Consider the following 17606-nt stretch of genomic DNA (forward strand, 5'->3'; position numbering starts at 1 on the left):
ATCTGCTTGTTCATTATGTTCAAAAGCCGATGTGGAGCCCAATAGAAATATGTGTACCAATTGTATTGATATTACTTTGAATAAAAGTCAATCTGTACCGATAAAGAAATTATCACCAGACAACGAGGGGGAAGTTATGCCGTCTAACTCTCCTCATGTGTCAGTACCTGCGTCTCCCGCTCGGGAGGTGCGTAAGATTGAGGCGCCAAGTACATCAAGGCCCTTACAAATCACTTTACATGATATGGCTAATGTTATGAAAGAAGTATTATACAATATGCCCGAATTAAGAGGCAAGCGCGATAGCTCTGGGTTAAGGACAGAGCGCGCTGATGACACGAGAGCCATGTCTGATACTGCGTCACAATTTGCAGAACATGAGGACGGTGAGCTTCATTCTGTCGGTGACGGTTCTGATCCGGGGAGACCGGATTCAGAAATTTCAAATTTTAAATTTAAGCTTGAGAACCTCCGCGTGTTACTAGGGGAGGTGTTAGCGGCTCTGAATGATTGCGACACGGTGGCAATCCCAGAGAAATTATGTAGGTTGGATAGATACTATGCGGTACCGGTGTGTACTGACGTTTTTCCTATACCAAAAAGGCTTACAGAAATTATTAGTAAGGAGTGGGATAGACCCGGTGTGCCCTTTTCCCCTCCTCCGATATTTAGAAAAATGTTCCCTATAGACGCCACCACACGAGACTTATGGCAGACGGTCCCTAAGGTGGAGGGAGCAGTTTCTACTTTAGCCATGCGTACCACTATCCCGTGGAGGATAGCTGTGCTTTCTCAGATCCAATGGATAAAAAATTAGAGGGTTACCTTAAGAAAATGTTTGTTCAACAAGGTTTTATATTGCAGCCTCTTGCATGCATTGCGCCTGTCACGGCTGCAGCGGCATTCTGGTTTGAGTCTCTGGAAGAGGCGATTCGCACAGCACCATTGGATGAGACTTTGAGTAAAGTTAGAACGCTTAAACTGGCTAATGCGTTTGTTTCGGATGCCGTAGTGCATTTAACCAAACTTACGGCTAAAAATTCCGGATTCGCCATACAGGCGCGCAGGGCGCTATGGCTTAAATCCTGGTCAGCAGATGTAACTTCTAAGTCTAAACTACTTAACATTCCTTTCAAAGGGCAGACCTTATTCGGGCCCGGCTTGAAGGAAATTATTGCTGACATTACGGGAGGTAAGGGCCACACCCTTCCTCAGGACAGGGCCAAATCAAAGGCCAAACAGTCTAATTTTCGTGCCTTTCGTAACTTCAAGGCAGGAGCAGCATCAACTTCCTCCGCTCCAAAACAGGAAGGAACTACTGCTCGTTACAGACAGGGTTGGAAAGGCAACCAGTCATGGAACAAGGGCAAGCAGGCCAGAAAGCCTACTTCTGCCCCTAAGACAGCATGAAGACAGGGCCCCCTCTCAGGAGACGGATCTAGTGGGGGGCAGACTTTCTCTCTTCGCCCAGGCCTGGGCAAGAGATGTACAGGATCCCTGGACGTTGGAGAATATATCTCAGGAATACCTTCTGGATTTCAAAACTTCTCCTCCACAAGGGAGGTTTCATCTGTCAAGGTTATCAACAAACCTAGTAAAGAAAGAGGCATTTCTACAATGTGTACAAGACCTCTTAGTGATGGGAGTGATCCACCCAGTTCCGCGAAAGGAACGAGGACAAGGGTTTTACTCAAATCTATTTGTGGTTCCCAAAAAAGAGGGAACCTTCAGACCAATCTTAGACTTAAAAATCTTAAACAAATTCCTAAGGGTTCCATCGTTCAAGATGGAAACCATTCGGACCATCCTGCCCATGATCCAAGAGGGTCAATATATGACCACAGTGGACTTAAAGGATGCCTACCTTCACATACCGATTCACAAAGATCATTATCGGTACCTAAGATTTGCCTTTCTAGACAGGCATTACCAGTTTGTAGCTCTTCCCTTCGGGTTAGCTACGGCCCCGAGAATTTTTACAAAGGTTCTGGGCTCACTTCTGGCAGTACTAAGACCACGAGGCATAGCGGTGGCTCCGTACCTAGACGACATTCTGATTCAAGCGTCAAGTTTTCAAAATGCAAAGTCTCATACAGAGATAGTTCTAGCATTTCTGAGGTCGCATGGGTGGAAAGTGAACGTGGAAAAGAGTTCTCTGTTACTGCTCACAAGGGTTCCTTTTCTAGGGACTCTTATAGATTCTGTAGAGATGAAGATTTACCTGACGGAGTCCAGGTTATCAAAGATTCTCAATGCTTGCCGTGCCCTTCACTCCATTCCAAGCCCATCAGTAGCTCAGTGTATGGAAGTAATCGGCTTGATGGTCGCGGCAATGGACATAGTGCCATTTGCGCGCCTGCATCTCAGACCGCTGCAACTATGCATGCTAAGTCAGTGGAACGGGGATTACTCAGATCTGTCCCCTTTGCTAAATCTGGACCAGGAGACCAGAGATTCTCTTCTCTGGTGGTTGTCACGGGTTCATCTGTCCGAAGGAATGACCTTTCGCAGACCAGATTGGACGATTGTAACAACAGAGGCCAGCCTTCTAGGCTGGGGAGCAGTCTGGAACTCCCTGAAGGCTCAGGGATCGTGGACTCAGGAGGAGAAACTCCTACCAATCAACATTCTAGAATTAAGAGCAATATTCAATGCTCTTCTAGCTTGGCCTCAGTTAGCAACACTGAGGTTCATCAGGTTTCAGTTGGACATCATCACGACTGTAGCTTACATCAATCATCAAGGGGGAACCAGGAGTTCCCTAGCGATGTTGGAAGTCTCGAAGATAATTCGCTGGGCAGAGTCACACTCTTGCCACCTGTCAGCGATCTACATCCCAGGTGTGGAGAACTGGGAAGCGGATTTTCTAAGTCGCCAGACTTTTCATCCGGGGGACTGGGAACTACACCCAGAGGTATTTGCTCAACTGATTCGTCGTTGGGGCAAACCGGATCTGGATCTTATGGCATCTCGACAGAATGCCAAGCTTCCTCGTTACGGATCCAGGTCCAGGGACCCAGGAGCGGTGCTGGTAGATGCACTTGCAGCCCCTTGGGTTTTCAACATAGCTTATGTGTTTCCACCTTTTCCGTTGCTACCTCGACTGATTGCCAGGATCAAACAGGAGAGAGCATCGGTGATTCTGATAGCGCCTGCGTGGCCATGCAGGACCTGGTATGCAGACCTAGTGGACATGTCGTCCTGTCCACCATGGTCTCTACCTCTGAGGCAGGACCTTCTAATTCAGGGTCCTTTCAACCATCCAAACCTAATTTCTCTGAGGCTGACTGCTTGGAGATTGAACGCTTGATTCTATCAAAGCGTGGGTTTTCGGATTCGGTTATTGATACATTGATACAGGCTCGGAAACCTGTTACCAGAAAATTTTACCATAAGATATGGCGTAAATATTTATATTGGTGTGAATCCAAGAGTTACTCATGGAGTAAGGTTAGGATTCCTAGGATATTGGCTTTTCTACAAGAGGGTTTAGAAAAGGGCTTATCCGCTAGTTCACTAAAGGGACAGATTTCTGCTCTGTCTATTCTTTTATACAAGCGTCTGGCAGGGAATCCAGACGTCCAGGCTTTTTGTCAGGCTTTGGCTAGGATTAAGCCTGTGTTTAAGGCTGTTGCTCCTCCGTGGAGCTTAAACTTGGTTCTTAAAGTTCTTCAGGGTGTTCCGTTTGAACCCCTTCATTCCATTGATATTAAGCTTTTATCTTGGAAAGTTCTGTTTTTGATGGCTATTTCCTCGGCTCGAAGAGTCTCGGAGTTATCTGCCTTACATTGTGATTCTCCTTATCTGATCTTTCATTCAGACAAGGTAGTCCTGCGTACTAAACCTGGGTTTTTGCCTAAGGTTGTTTCTAACAGGAATATCAATCAAAAGATTGTTGTTCCATCATTGTGTCCTAATCCTTCTTCAAAGAAGGAACGTCTTTTGCATAATCTAGACGTGGTCCGTGCCCTGAAGTTCTACTTACAGGCAACTAAAGATTTTCGACAAACTTCTTCCCTGTTTGACGTTTACTCTGGACAGAGGAGAGGTCAAAAGGCTTCGGCTACCTCTCTCTCTTTTTGGCTTTGTAGCATAATACGTTTAGCCTATGAGACTGCTGGACAGCAGCCTCCTGAAAGAATTACAGCTCATTCCACTAGAGCTGTGGCTTCCACTTGGGCCTTTAAAAATGAGGCCTCTGTTGAACAGATTTGCAAGGCTGCAACTTGGTCTTCACTTCATACTTTTTCCAAATTTTACAAATTTGACACTTTTGCTTCTTCGGAGGCTGTTTTTGGGAGAAAGGTTCTACAGGCAGTGGTTCCTTCTGTTTAATGTTCCTGCCTTGTCCCTCCCTTCATCCGTGTACTTTAGCTTTGGTATTGGTATCCCATAAGTAATGGATGACCCATGGACTGAACACACTTAACAAGAGAAAACATAATTTATGCTTACCTGATAAATTTATTTCTCTTGTAGTGTGTTCAGTCCACGGCCCGCCCTGTCTTTTTGAGGCAGGTTCTAAATTTTAAATTATAACTCCAGTCACCACTGCACCCTATAGTTTCTCCTTTCTCGTCTTGTTTCGGTCGAATGACTGGATATGACATGTGAGGTGAGGAGCTATATAGCAGCTCTGCTTGGGTGATCCTCTTGCAACTTCCTGTTGGGAAGGAGAATATATCCCATAAGTAATGGATGACCCGTGGACTGAACACACTACAAGAGAAATAAATTTATCAGGTAAGCATAAATTATGTTTTTTACCTTTGTGATTACCTTGTATCTAGGAACCTTCTTCCAGCCCCCTGATCACATGACTGTTTATTATCTATTGTCTTAAATTTAGCATTGTATTGTGCTAGATCTTAAATAACTTTCTGTGCCTGAACACAGTGTTATCTATATAGCCACATGTACTTTCTGTCTCTTTGTGTTGAAAAGAGATTTACAAAGCATGTGATAAGAGGCAGCCCTCAAAGGCTTAGAAATTAGCATATGAGCCTACCTATGTTTAGTTTAAACTAAGAATACCTAGAGAAAAAAGCTAATTTGATGATAAAAGTAAATTGGAAAGTCAATTAAAATTAAAAGTCCTAAAAGTCCTATCTGAATAATGAAAGTTTAATTTATACTTGACTGTCCCTTTAAGAGCCGACTTCAACAGTGCAACTCTCAGCAGGGCCCTGTACCCACTTGACCCCTGTAAATGTTATTTTGTATACCACCTATGTTCATAGCGCTGCAGAATCTGTTGGCGCTCTACAAATATCTGATAATAATAATAATGATAATAACTTACCACTGTGCTTTTAAAGTGACATAAAGATCAAAAACAAAATCATCTGTTACAGTATTTTACTATTGCACTTTTGCTTGTTGCAAATAACTGTGTTTCAGTAGATAACCCCTGCAAAATATAGCATTGCATTTAAACACGTATTACTTTTGCTGTTAATCACATACACCTAGATTACAAGTTTTGCGCTATAGAGGGTGCGAAACGAACGCAACAAACATTGCGTTATTTCACCCTTCATAGCGCTGCCATTACAAGTTTTAGAAAAGCCGCCTTGTACGTGGGAGTATGGTGGCGATGAGCTCCATACCGCACAAAATATAAGCGCTGCTTTGAATGGGGAGAGAGTGTTCATTTTTTTTCTAACACCTGCGATCGTGGAATGAAAAGCTCCGTAACGCAACCCCATTGATGTCTATGGGGGAAAAAAAGTTACGTTTAAACCTAACACCCTAACATAAACCCCATGTCTAAACACCCCTAATCTGCTGCCCCCGCCATCGCCGACACCTACATAATGTTATTAACCCCTAATCTGTCACTCCCAATATCACCGCCACCAAAATACATTTATTAACCCCTAATCGGCGGCTCCCGATATCGCTGCCACTATAATAAAGTTATTAACCCCTATTCCCCTGCACCCCAACATCGCCCACACTATAATAAAGTTATTAACCCCGATTCTGCCGCTTCCTGACATCGCCACCACTAAATAAAAGTTATTAACCCCTAAACCTTTGGCCTCCCACATAACTGCCACTAAATAAACCTATTAACCACTAATCCGACAGCCCCCCACATCACAAAAAACTAAATTAAACTATTAACCCCTAAACCTAACAACCCCCTAACTTTTTAAATTAAAATTACAAGATCCCTATCTTAAAATAAATAAAAACCTACCTGGGAAAATAAAAAAAAGTTAAACTAACATTACTATTATACTAAAATTAAAATAACTATCAATTTAATAAATTAAATCTAAAAAAAAAATCTACAATTACAAAAAATAAAAAATACTAAAGTACAAAAAATAACAAACAAAATTATCCAAAATAAAAACAATTACACCCTATAAAGCCCTATAAAAATAAACCCCCCCCCCCCCAAAATTAAAAAAAAACCCTAGCCTACAATAAACTACCAATAGCCCTTAAAAGGGCCTTTTGTAGGGCATTGCCCTAAAGAAATCGGCTCTTATACCTGAAAAAAAATACAAAAACCCCCCAAGAGTAAAACCCACCACCCAACCAACCCTCCAAAATAAAAAACCTAACTCTAACAAAAACCTATGCTACCCATTGCCCTGAAAAGGGAATTTGTATGGGCATTGCCCTGAAAAGGGCATTTAGCTCTTTTAAGAAAAGCCCAAACCCTAATCTAAAAAAAAAAAACACACCCAAAAAAAGTTTTAAAAAAACCTAGTTTCTGAGTTCCGGACATCCAAGCTGCGAGAAGTCTTAATCCAGGCGGCGAGGTCTTCTATCTTATCCTTGTAGCATCTTCTATCTTCATCCTGGCGGCACGGAGCGGGTCCATCCTGAAGACATCCGGCGCGGAGCAACCTCTTCATACGGCCACCGCCGTATACTGAATCTTCAATGCAAGGGATCCTTTTTAAAATGGCGTCCCTTTCATTCCTATTGGCTGATTTTATTTTTGAAATTCAAATCAGCCAATAGGATGAGAGCTACTGAAATCCTATTGGCTGTTCAAATCAGCTAATAGGATGAGAGCTATTGAAATTCTATTGGCTGATTGATGAAGATAGAAGGTGCCGTCTGGATGAAGATAGAAGACACCACCTGGATGGATGAAGACCTTGCCAACTGGATGAATATTTCTTTTCCTGCCTTGATGTCCGGACTTCAAAAACTAAGTGGATCTTCGGGGGTTAGTGTTAGGTTTTTTTAAACTTTTTTTGGGGTGTTTTTTTTTTTTTTTTTTTAGATTAGGGTTTGGGCTTTTCTTAAAAGAGCTGAATGCCCTTTTCAGGACAAGAAAATGATCTGAATTCCTTTTTAAGGGCAATGCCCATACAAATGCCGTTTTCAGTTTTTGTTAGTTAGGTTTTTTTATTTTGGGGCGTTGGTTGGTTGGGTGGTGGGTTTTACTGTTGGGGGGTCAGGTAAAAGAGCTGATTTCCTTAGGGCAATGCCCTACAAAAGGCCCTTTTAAGGGCTATTAGTAGTTTATCGTAGGTTAGGGGTTTTTAGTATAATAGTAATGTTAGTTTAAACTTAGTTTTTTTTTAATTTCACAGGTAAGTTTTTATTTATTTTAAGATAGGGATCTTGTAATTTGATTTTAAAGTTATTGGGTTGTTAGGTTTAGGGGTTAATTGTTTAATTTAGTTTTTTGCGATGTGGGGGCTGGCGGTTTAGGGGTTAATAGGTTTATTTAGTGGCAGTGATGTCGGAGGCCAGAGGTTTAGGGGTTAATAACTTTATTTAGTGGAGGCGATGTCTGGGAGCGGCGGAATAGGGGTTAATAAATGTTATTAGTGGTGGCGATGTCGGGAGCGGCAGATTAGGGGTTAATAAGTTTAATATAGTGTTTACGATGCGGAGGGCCTCGGTTTAGGGGTTAATAGGTAGTTTATGGGTGTTAGTGTACTTTGTAACAGTAATAGTTATGAGTTTTGTGTAACAGTTTTGTTGCGTAAAACTCATAATTACTGCTCTCAGATTGCGAAACAGATTGTGACGGTATAGGCTGGAATGCAAGCATTTTAGCCTCACTGCAAAACTTGTAATAGCAGCGCTATGGAAATCCCACACAAAAACGTAATTTTTTAGCGTGCGCGACTGACGTTGTGTTACAAGCTAAAATGCTTGCGGTACAGCTATACCGACAAGACTCATAATGCTGCGTTACTGTTTTAACGCTGAAATGGCCATTTTTGTTCAGCGTTAAAACACAAACGCAAAACTTGTATTCTAGGTGATTGTTCTATGCAAGGAAAAGTGCAAAAAATTGCTCTAATGTATTAAATGTATGCCCCTTTTAAATATGCTGCAATTTGCCTTACCTGGGTGCATTGTCCATAGTGATTACTTAGTACAGTGTATTCTTAATCAAAGGAAATAGGATAGGCTATCAAGTATTTTACTCTGGAGTACAGACAATAAATACTAAATAATACTTTTAAAACATTTATTTAGCGAAGAGATTATTTTGCAGATTAGTGCTTAACTGCTGATATATAAAATGCATAAACACACACACACATATACATATATATATATATATATATATATATATATACATATATATACATATATATATATATATATATATATTTATATAGTATACACATGCATATACAGGGAGTGCAGAATTATTAGGCAAGTTGTATTTTTGAGGATTAATTTTATTATTGAACAACAACCATGTTCTCAATGAACCCAAAAAACTCATTAATATCAAAGCTGAATAGTTTTGGAAGTAGTTTTTAGTTTGTTTTTAGTTATAGCTATTTTAGGGGGATATCAATTATTTATTTTTACCAGTGAAACCAATATAACATCTCAACATTCACAAATATACATTTCTGACATTCAAAAACAAAACAAAAACAAATCAGTGACCAATATAGCCACCTTTCTTTGCAAGGACACTCAAAAGCCTGCCATCCATGGATTCTGTCAGTGTTTTGATCTGTTCACCATTAAAATTGCGTGCAGCAGCAACCACAGCCTCCCAGACACTGTTCAGAGAGGTGTACTGTTTTCCCTCCTTGTAAATCTCACATTTGATGATGGACCACAGGTTCTCAATGGGGTTCAGATCAGGTGAACAAGGAGGCCATGTCATTAGATTTTCTTCTTTTATACCCTTTCTTGCCAGCCACGCTGTGGAGTACTTGGATGTGTGTGATGGAGCATTGTCCTGCATGAAAATCATGTTTTTCTTGAAGGATGCAGACTTCTTCCTGTACCACTGCTTGAAGAAGGTGTCTTCCAGAAACTGGCAGTAGGACTGGGAGTTGAGCTTGACTCCATCCTCAACCCGAAAAGGCCCCACAAGCTCATCTTTGATGATACCAGCCCAAACCAGTACTCCACCTCCACCTTGCTGGCGTCTGAGTCGGACTGGAGCTCTCTGCCATTTACCAATCCAGCCACGGGCCCATCCATCTGACCTATCAAGACTCACTCTCATTTCATCAGTCCATAAAACCTTAGAAAAATCAGTCTTGAGATATTTCTTGGCCCAGTCTTGACATTTCAGCTTGTGTGTCTTGTTCAGTGGTGGTCGTCTTTCAGCCTTTCTTACCTTGGCCATGTCTCTGAGTATTGCACACCTTGTGCTTTTGGGCACTCCAGTGATGTTGCAGCTCTGAAATATGGCCAAACTGGTGGCAAGTGGCATCTTGGCAGCTGCACGCTTGACTTTTCTCAGTTCATGGGCAGTTATTTTGCGCCTTGGTTTTTCCACACGCTTCTTGCGACCCTGTTGACTATTTTGAATGAAACGCTTGATTGTTCGATGATCACGCTTCAGAAGCTTAGCAATTTTAAGAGTGCTGCATCCCTCTGCAAGATATCTCACTATTTTTGAGTTTTCTGAGCCTGTCAAGTCCTTCTTTTGACCCATTTTGCCAAAGGAAAGGAAGTTGCCTAATAATTATGCACACCTGATATAGGGTGTTGATGTCATTAGACCACACCCCTTCTCATTACAGAGATGCACATCACCTAATATGCTTAATTGGTAGTAGTCTTTCGAGCCTATACAGCTTGGAGTAAGACAACATGCATAAAGAGGATGATGTGGTCAAAATACTCATTTGCCTAATAATTCTGCACTCCCTGTACTGTACATACACACACGTCCATGTACATTTTCATGCACACATATACACATGCGTATGCACACATACACATGCGCTCACCCACACACACATTATACATACAGTATCTCACAAAAGTGAGTGCACCCCTCACATTTTTGTAAATATTTTATTATATCTTTTCATGTGACAGAACTAAAGAAATTACACTTTGCTACAATGTAAAGTAGTGAGTGTACAGCCTGTATAACAGTGTAAATTGGCTGTCCCCTTAAAAGAAATCAACACACAGCCATTAATATCTAAACCGTTGGCAAAAAAAATGAGTACACCCCTAAGTGGAAATCTCCAAATTGGGCCCAAAGTGTCAATATTTTGTGTGGCCACCATTATTTTCCAGCACTGCCTCAACCCTCTTGGGCATGGAGTTCACCAGAGCTTCACATGTTGCCACTGGAGTCCTCTTCCACTCCATGATGACATTACAGAGCTGGTGGATGTTAGAGACCTTGCACTCTCCCACCTTCCGTTTAAGGATGCCCCACAGATGCTCAATAGGGTTTAGGTCTGGAGACATGCTTGGCCAGTCAATCACCTTTGCCTTCAGCTTCTTTAGCAAGGCAGTGGTCATCTTGGAGGTGTGTTTGGGGTCGTTATCATGTTGGAATACTGCCCTGCGGCCCAGTCTCCAAAGGGTGGGGATCATGCTCTGCTTCAGTATGTCACAGTACATGTTGGCATTCATGGTTCCTTCAATGAACTGTAGCTCCCCAGTGAGGGCAGCACTCATGCAGGCCCCGACCATGACACTCCCACCACCATGCTTGACTGTAGGCAAGACACACTTGTCTTTGTACTCCTCACCTGGTTGCCGCCACACATGCTTGACACCATCTGAACCAAATAAGCTTATTTTGGTCTCATCGGACCACAGGACATGGTTCCAGTAATCCATGTCATTAGTCTGTTTGCCTTCAGCAAACTGTTTGTGGGCTTTCTTGTGCATCATCTTTAGAAGAGGCTTCCTTCTGGGATGACAGCCATGCAGTGTGCTGCGTATGGTCTGAGCACTGACAGGCTGACTCCCCACCCCTTCAACCTCTACAGCAATGCTGGCAGCAATCATATGTCTATTTCCCAAAGACAAACTCTGGATATGACGCTGAGCACGTGCACTCAACTTCTTTGGTCGACCATGGTGAGACCTGTAATGAGTAAAACCTGTCCCGTGAAACTGATGTGTGGTCTTGCCCACCATTCTGGAGCTCAGTTTCAGGGTCTTGGCAATCTACTTATAGCCTAGGCCATCTTTATGTAGAGCAACAATTCTTTTTTTTCAGATCCTCAGAGAGTTCTTTGCCATGAGGTGCCATGTTGAACTTCCAGTGACCAATATGAGAGAGCGTGAGAGCGATAACACCAAATATAACACACCTGTTCCCCATTCACACCTGAGACCTTGTAACACTAATGAGTCACATGACACCGGGGAGGGAAAATGGCTAATTGGCCAAATTTGGATATTTCCACTTAGGGGTGTACTCACTTTTGTTGCCAATGGTTTAGACATTAATGGCTGTGTGTTGAGTTATTTTTAAGGGGACAGCAAATTTACACTGTTATACAGGCTGTACACTCACTACTTTACATTGTAGCAAAGTGTCATTTCTTCAGTATTGTCACATGAAAAGATATAATAAAATATTTGCAAAAATGTGAGGGGTGTAATCACTTTTGTAAGATACTGTATATGTAAGAAAATACACTTAAAGGCAAACAGATTCTTTGTAATAAAGCTTTTCACAACACAAAATTATTAATTATATTCAAAATGAGCCTTGTGCAAACGGATTTATATACATCTTTCGTATATTTGATTAAAACCCTTCAAGTACGGATAACAATACTTTTCTTCATAATAATCAGTCACCCATTTATTAAAGAAAGATAAATAACAAGATTACTTTATTATTGCTTTACAAGGTTAAACCACAGACAAAACAAAGTAACAAGAGAAATAGTAAAATAGTTTTATATTTCGCAATTTGTTCATCTATGGGAGGCCTTAAGGTGTGGAGTATAACCTGATCTTACCCTTCTCTAGAGAGGCAGCTCAATATTCCATTTGCTCATATTGAGTTATATACCCTTTAAACTGCTGACCAACAATTTTGGCCCCATCCCAAACAAGGTATTGTAAGTTATGGTAAGCTTCTGTAACTTAGTCACTCCCAGATATCTATATATATTATACTCTTGCTTACTGACTAGGTCAGCATTACATTATGCCTTGTGTTAAAATAGTCAGGACACACTAATCTTTCTGTAAATGTAGTAACACAGCATTATATATATATATATATATATATATATATATATATATATATATATATATATATATACATCTACACATATAATATATCTGGGTGATGGATCCAAAAACAAATGCGTAGATAAAAAAAGCTGGCCACACAGTCATTAAACGATCATTGACCATCCATAGTTTATGAAACATTAGCTGGGAGGGATATATATTCCAACCATATGGCAGAATAACTTCTGACTCAAATCAAGAAAATATATAAATCAAATAAAATGTAAATATGTAAGAAAACTTTGGGGGGGTTGTTGTTGTTTTTTTATGCAATTTTTTGTATGTTTCAGGCCAGAAGATGGAGAAATTCATCCTGAAATCTGCCGACTTTATATTCAATTGCAGTGTTGTCTGGAAATGTATACAACAGAAATGCTGAAATCCATGTGTCTATTAGGATCTCTGCAGCATCAGCGGAAAGGTATTTTTAAGGGGCATTAGAGGATTATATATATTGTACACAAGAGCAGCAGCTAAACATGTTGAGGAAAAAATATATATTATGCAAAACTGATTCAATTAAATGTAAACGTTTATGCAGAACAGATACTGATCTGTTGTTCACTGGCTAATACGGATAACTCCAATAGCTGTATTGGTAGGCAGGCTAAAGCCTCCATACACCTGAAATAGTATTAAAGGGTCAGGAAACCTTAAAGTTTTTTTGTTCATGATTTGGATAGAACATACAATTTTAAACAACTTTACAATTTACTTTCATTATCAAATATGCTTTGGTCTCTTGCTATCCTTTGCTGAAGGAGCAGCATTGCACTATTGGCAGCAAGATGGGCACATGTAGTCATCCAATCACAAGAGACAAATGTGTGCAGGCACCAATAAGCAGCAGCTTCCACTAGTTTAGGATATGTGTGTATTCTTTTTCAGCAAGGGATACCAAGAGAACAAAGCACATTTGAAAATAGAAGTGAATCATGCAAGTTTAATTTTGACTTTCCTATCTCTTTAAGTTTAGTAACTCCTCCCCCCGCCCCCAAACATGACATTCTTAAAGGGACACTGAACCCAAATTTTATCTTTCATGATTCAGATAGAGCATGCAACTTTAAACAACTTTCTAATTTACTCCTATTATCAATTTTCTTTATTATCTTGCAATCTTTATTTGAAAAGCAAGAATGTAAGTTTAGAAGCCAGCCCATTTTTGGTTCACAACCTGGGTTATGCTTGCTGATTGGTGGATAAATGCTGTCCAGTGTACTGAACCAAAAATTGGCTGGCTCCTTAGCTTAGATGCCTTCTTTTTCAAATAAAGATAGCAAGAGAACGAAGAAAAGTTGATAATAGGCGTAAATTAGAAAGTTGCTTAAAATTGCATGCTCTATCTGAATCATGAAAGACAACATTTGGGTTTAGTATCCCTTTAAATACCATTCTTCAACAAAGAAATGACTTATTTTGTCCCTTTAAGACTTTTGTTCTGTCATGAGATAATAAGCTTTTATACTGCTCCCTCAGGGTACATGATCATAGGAATACAACAAATGTGGCAGAATAAAAGAAAGGAAGAGAATAACAGCAGAATTATTTGTACTTTACAAAAAAACACATACGAAATGAAACTGTTACAAACTGAATGTTTCCCTGAACGTAAATCAGTGACACTTGTGTTTTATTTATTAATGAAACAAAAAGAGGGTATTTCAGTCTATTGTGTTTCTATCCTAATTAAAGCAGTTTGTTTTTTTGTCAGACCTTACAGAGTGTGTTCCTCTTCCTGCACAGAGCTGAGGATTTTTCCATATCAGCCATTGATGATTACTGGGGTTCAAAGCTGATGCTGAAAAGTTTGATATGAATCTAAATGGTGTCACTTTTTGTTCTGACAAAAATATTGCAACTTCTGATGTCTGTAGTTTAACCCCTTGAGTTCAGCAAAAAGTTATTATTGTATATAAAGGGTTATTTTGATGGTGACATTGAAACAGTAACATATGTACTATAGCCACAAAGGTTGCACCAAGAGGTGCTGCTATCTACACGTCTCCATTTTTTCCTTAGCCATTTGTTTTAAAGAAACACTTTAGTTTAAAGCATTAAAGGGAAAGGAAAACCCCAACATTTTCTTTCATAATTTGGATAAAAAATACAGTTTTACTTCTATTTTCAAATTTGCTTAATAATCTTGTTGTTATTTGCGGAAGAAACATCAGTGCACTACTGGCAGCTAGCTGAACACAAGTGTAGGATATGTGCTTATTCTTTTTCAACAAGAGATACCAAGAAAACAAAGCACATGTGAAAATAGAAGCAATTTTAAAAGTGTCTAAAAGTGTCATGGTCTATGTGAATCATTCAAGTTTCATTTTCACTTTCCTAGCTCTTTTAAAAAAAAAAAAATCTCCCGTTTCTGTTCTTAAAGCAACAGTGGACCTTGTATTACAAGACATTTCTGTTTTTCTATAGAATAACATCAGTCAAGACTTTAACATTTTAAAAAACATAGCATCCTTTTTGACTGCAATTGTTTTTCAGTTGCCAAACTCCACCCACCATTTGGAAGAGCCAATCTGGGCTTTATTCTGCAGACCACAAGGCTAGTTACTGTCATAAAGTTAGTATAAAGTAATCTGTTTTGCAGTAGTTATCAGTTAAAGCCCGTTAGGCTCAGCTATGTAGCAGTATGAGCATTAGAAAATCAGCACGTGCTTTTCATGTTCTGAAAATTAGACAATTTTCAATTTTCAGAGCTAAATTACACGAAAAGGGGGAAAAAATAATGAAAATTAATCACAAAGTTATTTCAACATGCATACCTAAATATTTTATTTATAAATCTCAAGGTGTTAACTGTCCCTTTAAATGTCAGAGGACATTTTCGCTCAGTATTGGTTTCACCATAATTATCGGGCACCAATACATATTATAAATTGCTTCTTAACAGACAAACAGGCATTTCTTGTGATACCCTATATGGGTGCATAATATAATACATAGAGATTAAAAACCTAATGTAGCTAAAGAAAAATACCTCCAAACAGATTCATTATGTTGTCCTGATTTTAATATCCCATATGTCGGTTTACGGTTTACAAGTAATTAATGTCAAATATAAGCCACAAACTTCAAAGATGGAATTATTGGTTTGACGCTAAAATTTCCTTTGCTTTGACTATAAGGTAAACAGCGGTCATCCAATTAAAAACTGTTACACAAAAGTATATATTTGTAGAATTGAAACACCCCAGAGTATTTACCTAGTGGTATTTTGACACTTGTGTTTTAACCCATTTATTGCCAAGGGCAGAAATTAAAATTGAAGTATAAATAAACAACCATTGTTTAACATAAAATTGTAATTCTATATATGGGCATCACTGGACTGACAGACACAGTAATTGTATACACCGCAACAGTCAAATATTGCAATATTGCTGGATAGTCTCACAAGCAAGCATTAGATACACTAGCCTGGGTTGGCCTCAATTATGCTATATCTGCAATGCCCAGAACACACAGCAGTGTTTTTAAAGGGACAGTTAAAGGGACACTCAATCAAAATTAAACTTTCATTATTCAGATAGAGCATGCCATTTTAAACGACTTTCTAATTTACTTCCATGAACAAAATGTGCATAGTCTTTTTATATTTAAACTTTTTGAGTCATCAGCTCCTACTGAGCATGTGTAAGAATAAGTGTGTATGCATTTGTGAATGGCTGATTGCTGTCACATGGTACGTGTATGCATTTGTGATTGGCTGATGGCTGTCACATGGTACAGGGGGAGTGGAAAAAGACATAACTTTTAAAATTGTCAGGAAAAAAAAATCTACTACTCATTTGAAGTGCTATTGCATTGTCTTGTTATCTTGCATTTGTTGATTATGCAAATCTACTGTGTGGACTGGTCCTTTAACTCAAAAAATGTTTATTGTTTAAAAAGATAGATAATCCCTTTATTACCCATTTGCCAGTTTTGCACAGCCAATATAGTTAAATTAATACACTTTTAACCTCTGTGATAACCTTGTATCTAAGCCTCTTTTGAAAGCCCCCTTATCACATGACTATTTATAATCTCTTGACTTGCATTTTAGCCTATTAGTGCAGTGTCAGCCACAACCTACGGGCATGATCACAATGTTATCTATATGGCCCACGTGAACTAGCAGTCTCCTGTTGTGAAAAGCTAATAAAAAAGCATGTGATAAGAGACTGTCTGTAGTACAGGCAGACATTTAGAGGTTTAAATGTTATAAAGTATATTAATATAAAAATGTTGGTTGTACAAAGCTGGGGAATGGGTAGTAAAGGCATTTTCCATCTAAAGGGAGGAGAGTCAACGGCTTCATTCGTTACTGTTGGGAATTAAGAACCTGGCCACCAGGAGGAGGCAAAGAACCCCAGCCAAAGACTTAAATATGTCCCCCACCTCCCTCATCCCCCAGTCATTCTTTGCCTTTCGTCACAGGAGGACGGCAGTGAAATTGCGAAGATCAGAGTAGTCTCTTATGGAGGGTAGTACTCTTCAGAATGGGACTGGTGTTTTAAGTAGTCCTGTCAGCCTCTCAGTGAGAGCCTGGGTGAAAGTTAGAGATGCAAACCCATCCCGACTCATTTTAACAGCTCCACAAGCAATCAGTGTTGACGAGTTTTGCTGCCTGCTATTTACACTCAAGTCCATGTCAGGAGCGAGGTTACTAACCTGTCACATATGAAGGGCCGTGTTCCTGTTCCACGGCCTAGGTTTATTAAAGAATGAAAACACAGAAGTTAGTGTCACAGTGTGATGCCTTTTATCTTTTAAGAGAATCAAGGGTTAATATTCCTGGAAAGGGGAATTTTTGAACAGGGGAGGGGTTATACATGATATTGTTTGTTTCATTGCTGCGTTATGTGCGAGATGAGGCTCTGGCATTGTGTGGAACTTTCAGGTGACTTACTGGAGTATGGCGCAGCTCTTTTTTGGCGCGTTTTCTCCTTAGGCAGGGGCGGTTCCTGCCGGGCATTCCATGTGACTGGGTGTGACTACTTTCTCTGTTAATCAGCAGCGTAGGAGATGAAACAGTTTCTGTAGTCCGGGTCGTAGGAGGGGGTGAGTGCCCCGGCCATTGAAGGTCATAAAGGTGCCTATTTATTAAGCCAATCTAGTTCTTAATATCAACGCAAGCT

At 39.9% G+C, this 17606-nt stretch overlaps 1 protein-coding gene across 1 annotated transcript in view; it reads left to right on the forward strand.

The window, feature by feature from the left end:
- RGS7BP (regulator of G protein signaling 7 binding protein) overlaps positions 1-17606 on the forward strand; it is a 309940-nt gene that overhangs the window by 200471 nt on the left and 91863 nt on the right. The window contains exon 3 of the mRNA XM_053701326.1: positions 12762-12892. Within this exon, the coding sequence (XP_053557301.1) occupies positions 12762-12892 (131 nt within the window). The remainder of the gene's footprint in view (positions 1-12761; positions 12893-17606) is intronic.

Source organism: Bombina bombina, chromosome 2 (assembly GCF_027579735.1).
Source record: "Bombina bombina isolate aBomBom1 chromosome 2, aBomBom1.pri, whole genome shotgun sequence".
NCBI lineage: Eukaryota > Metazoa > Chordata > Amphibia > Anura > Bombinatoridae > Bombina > Bombina bombina.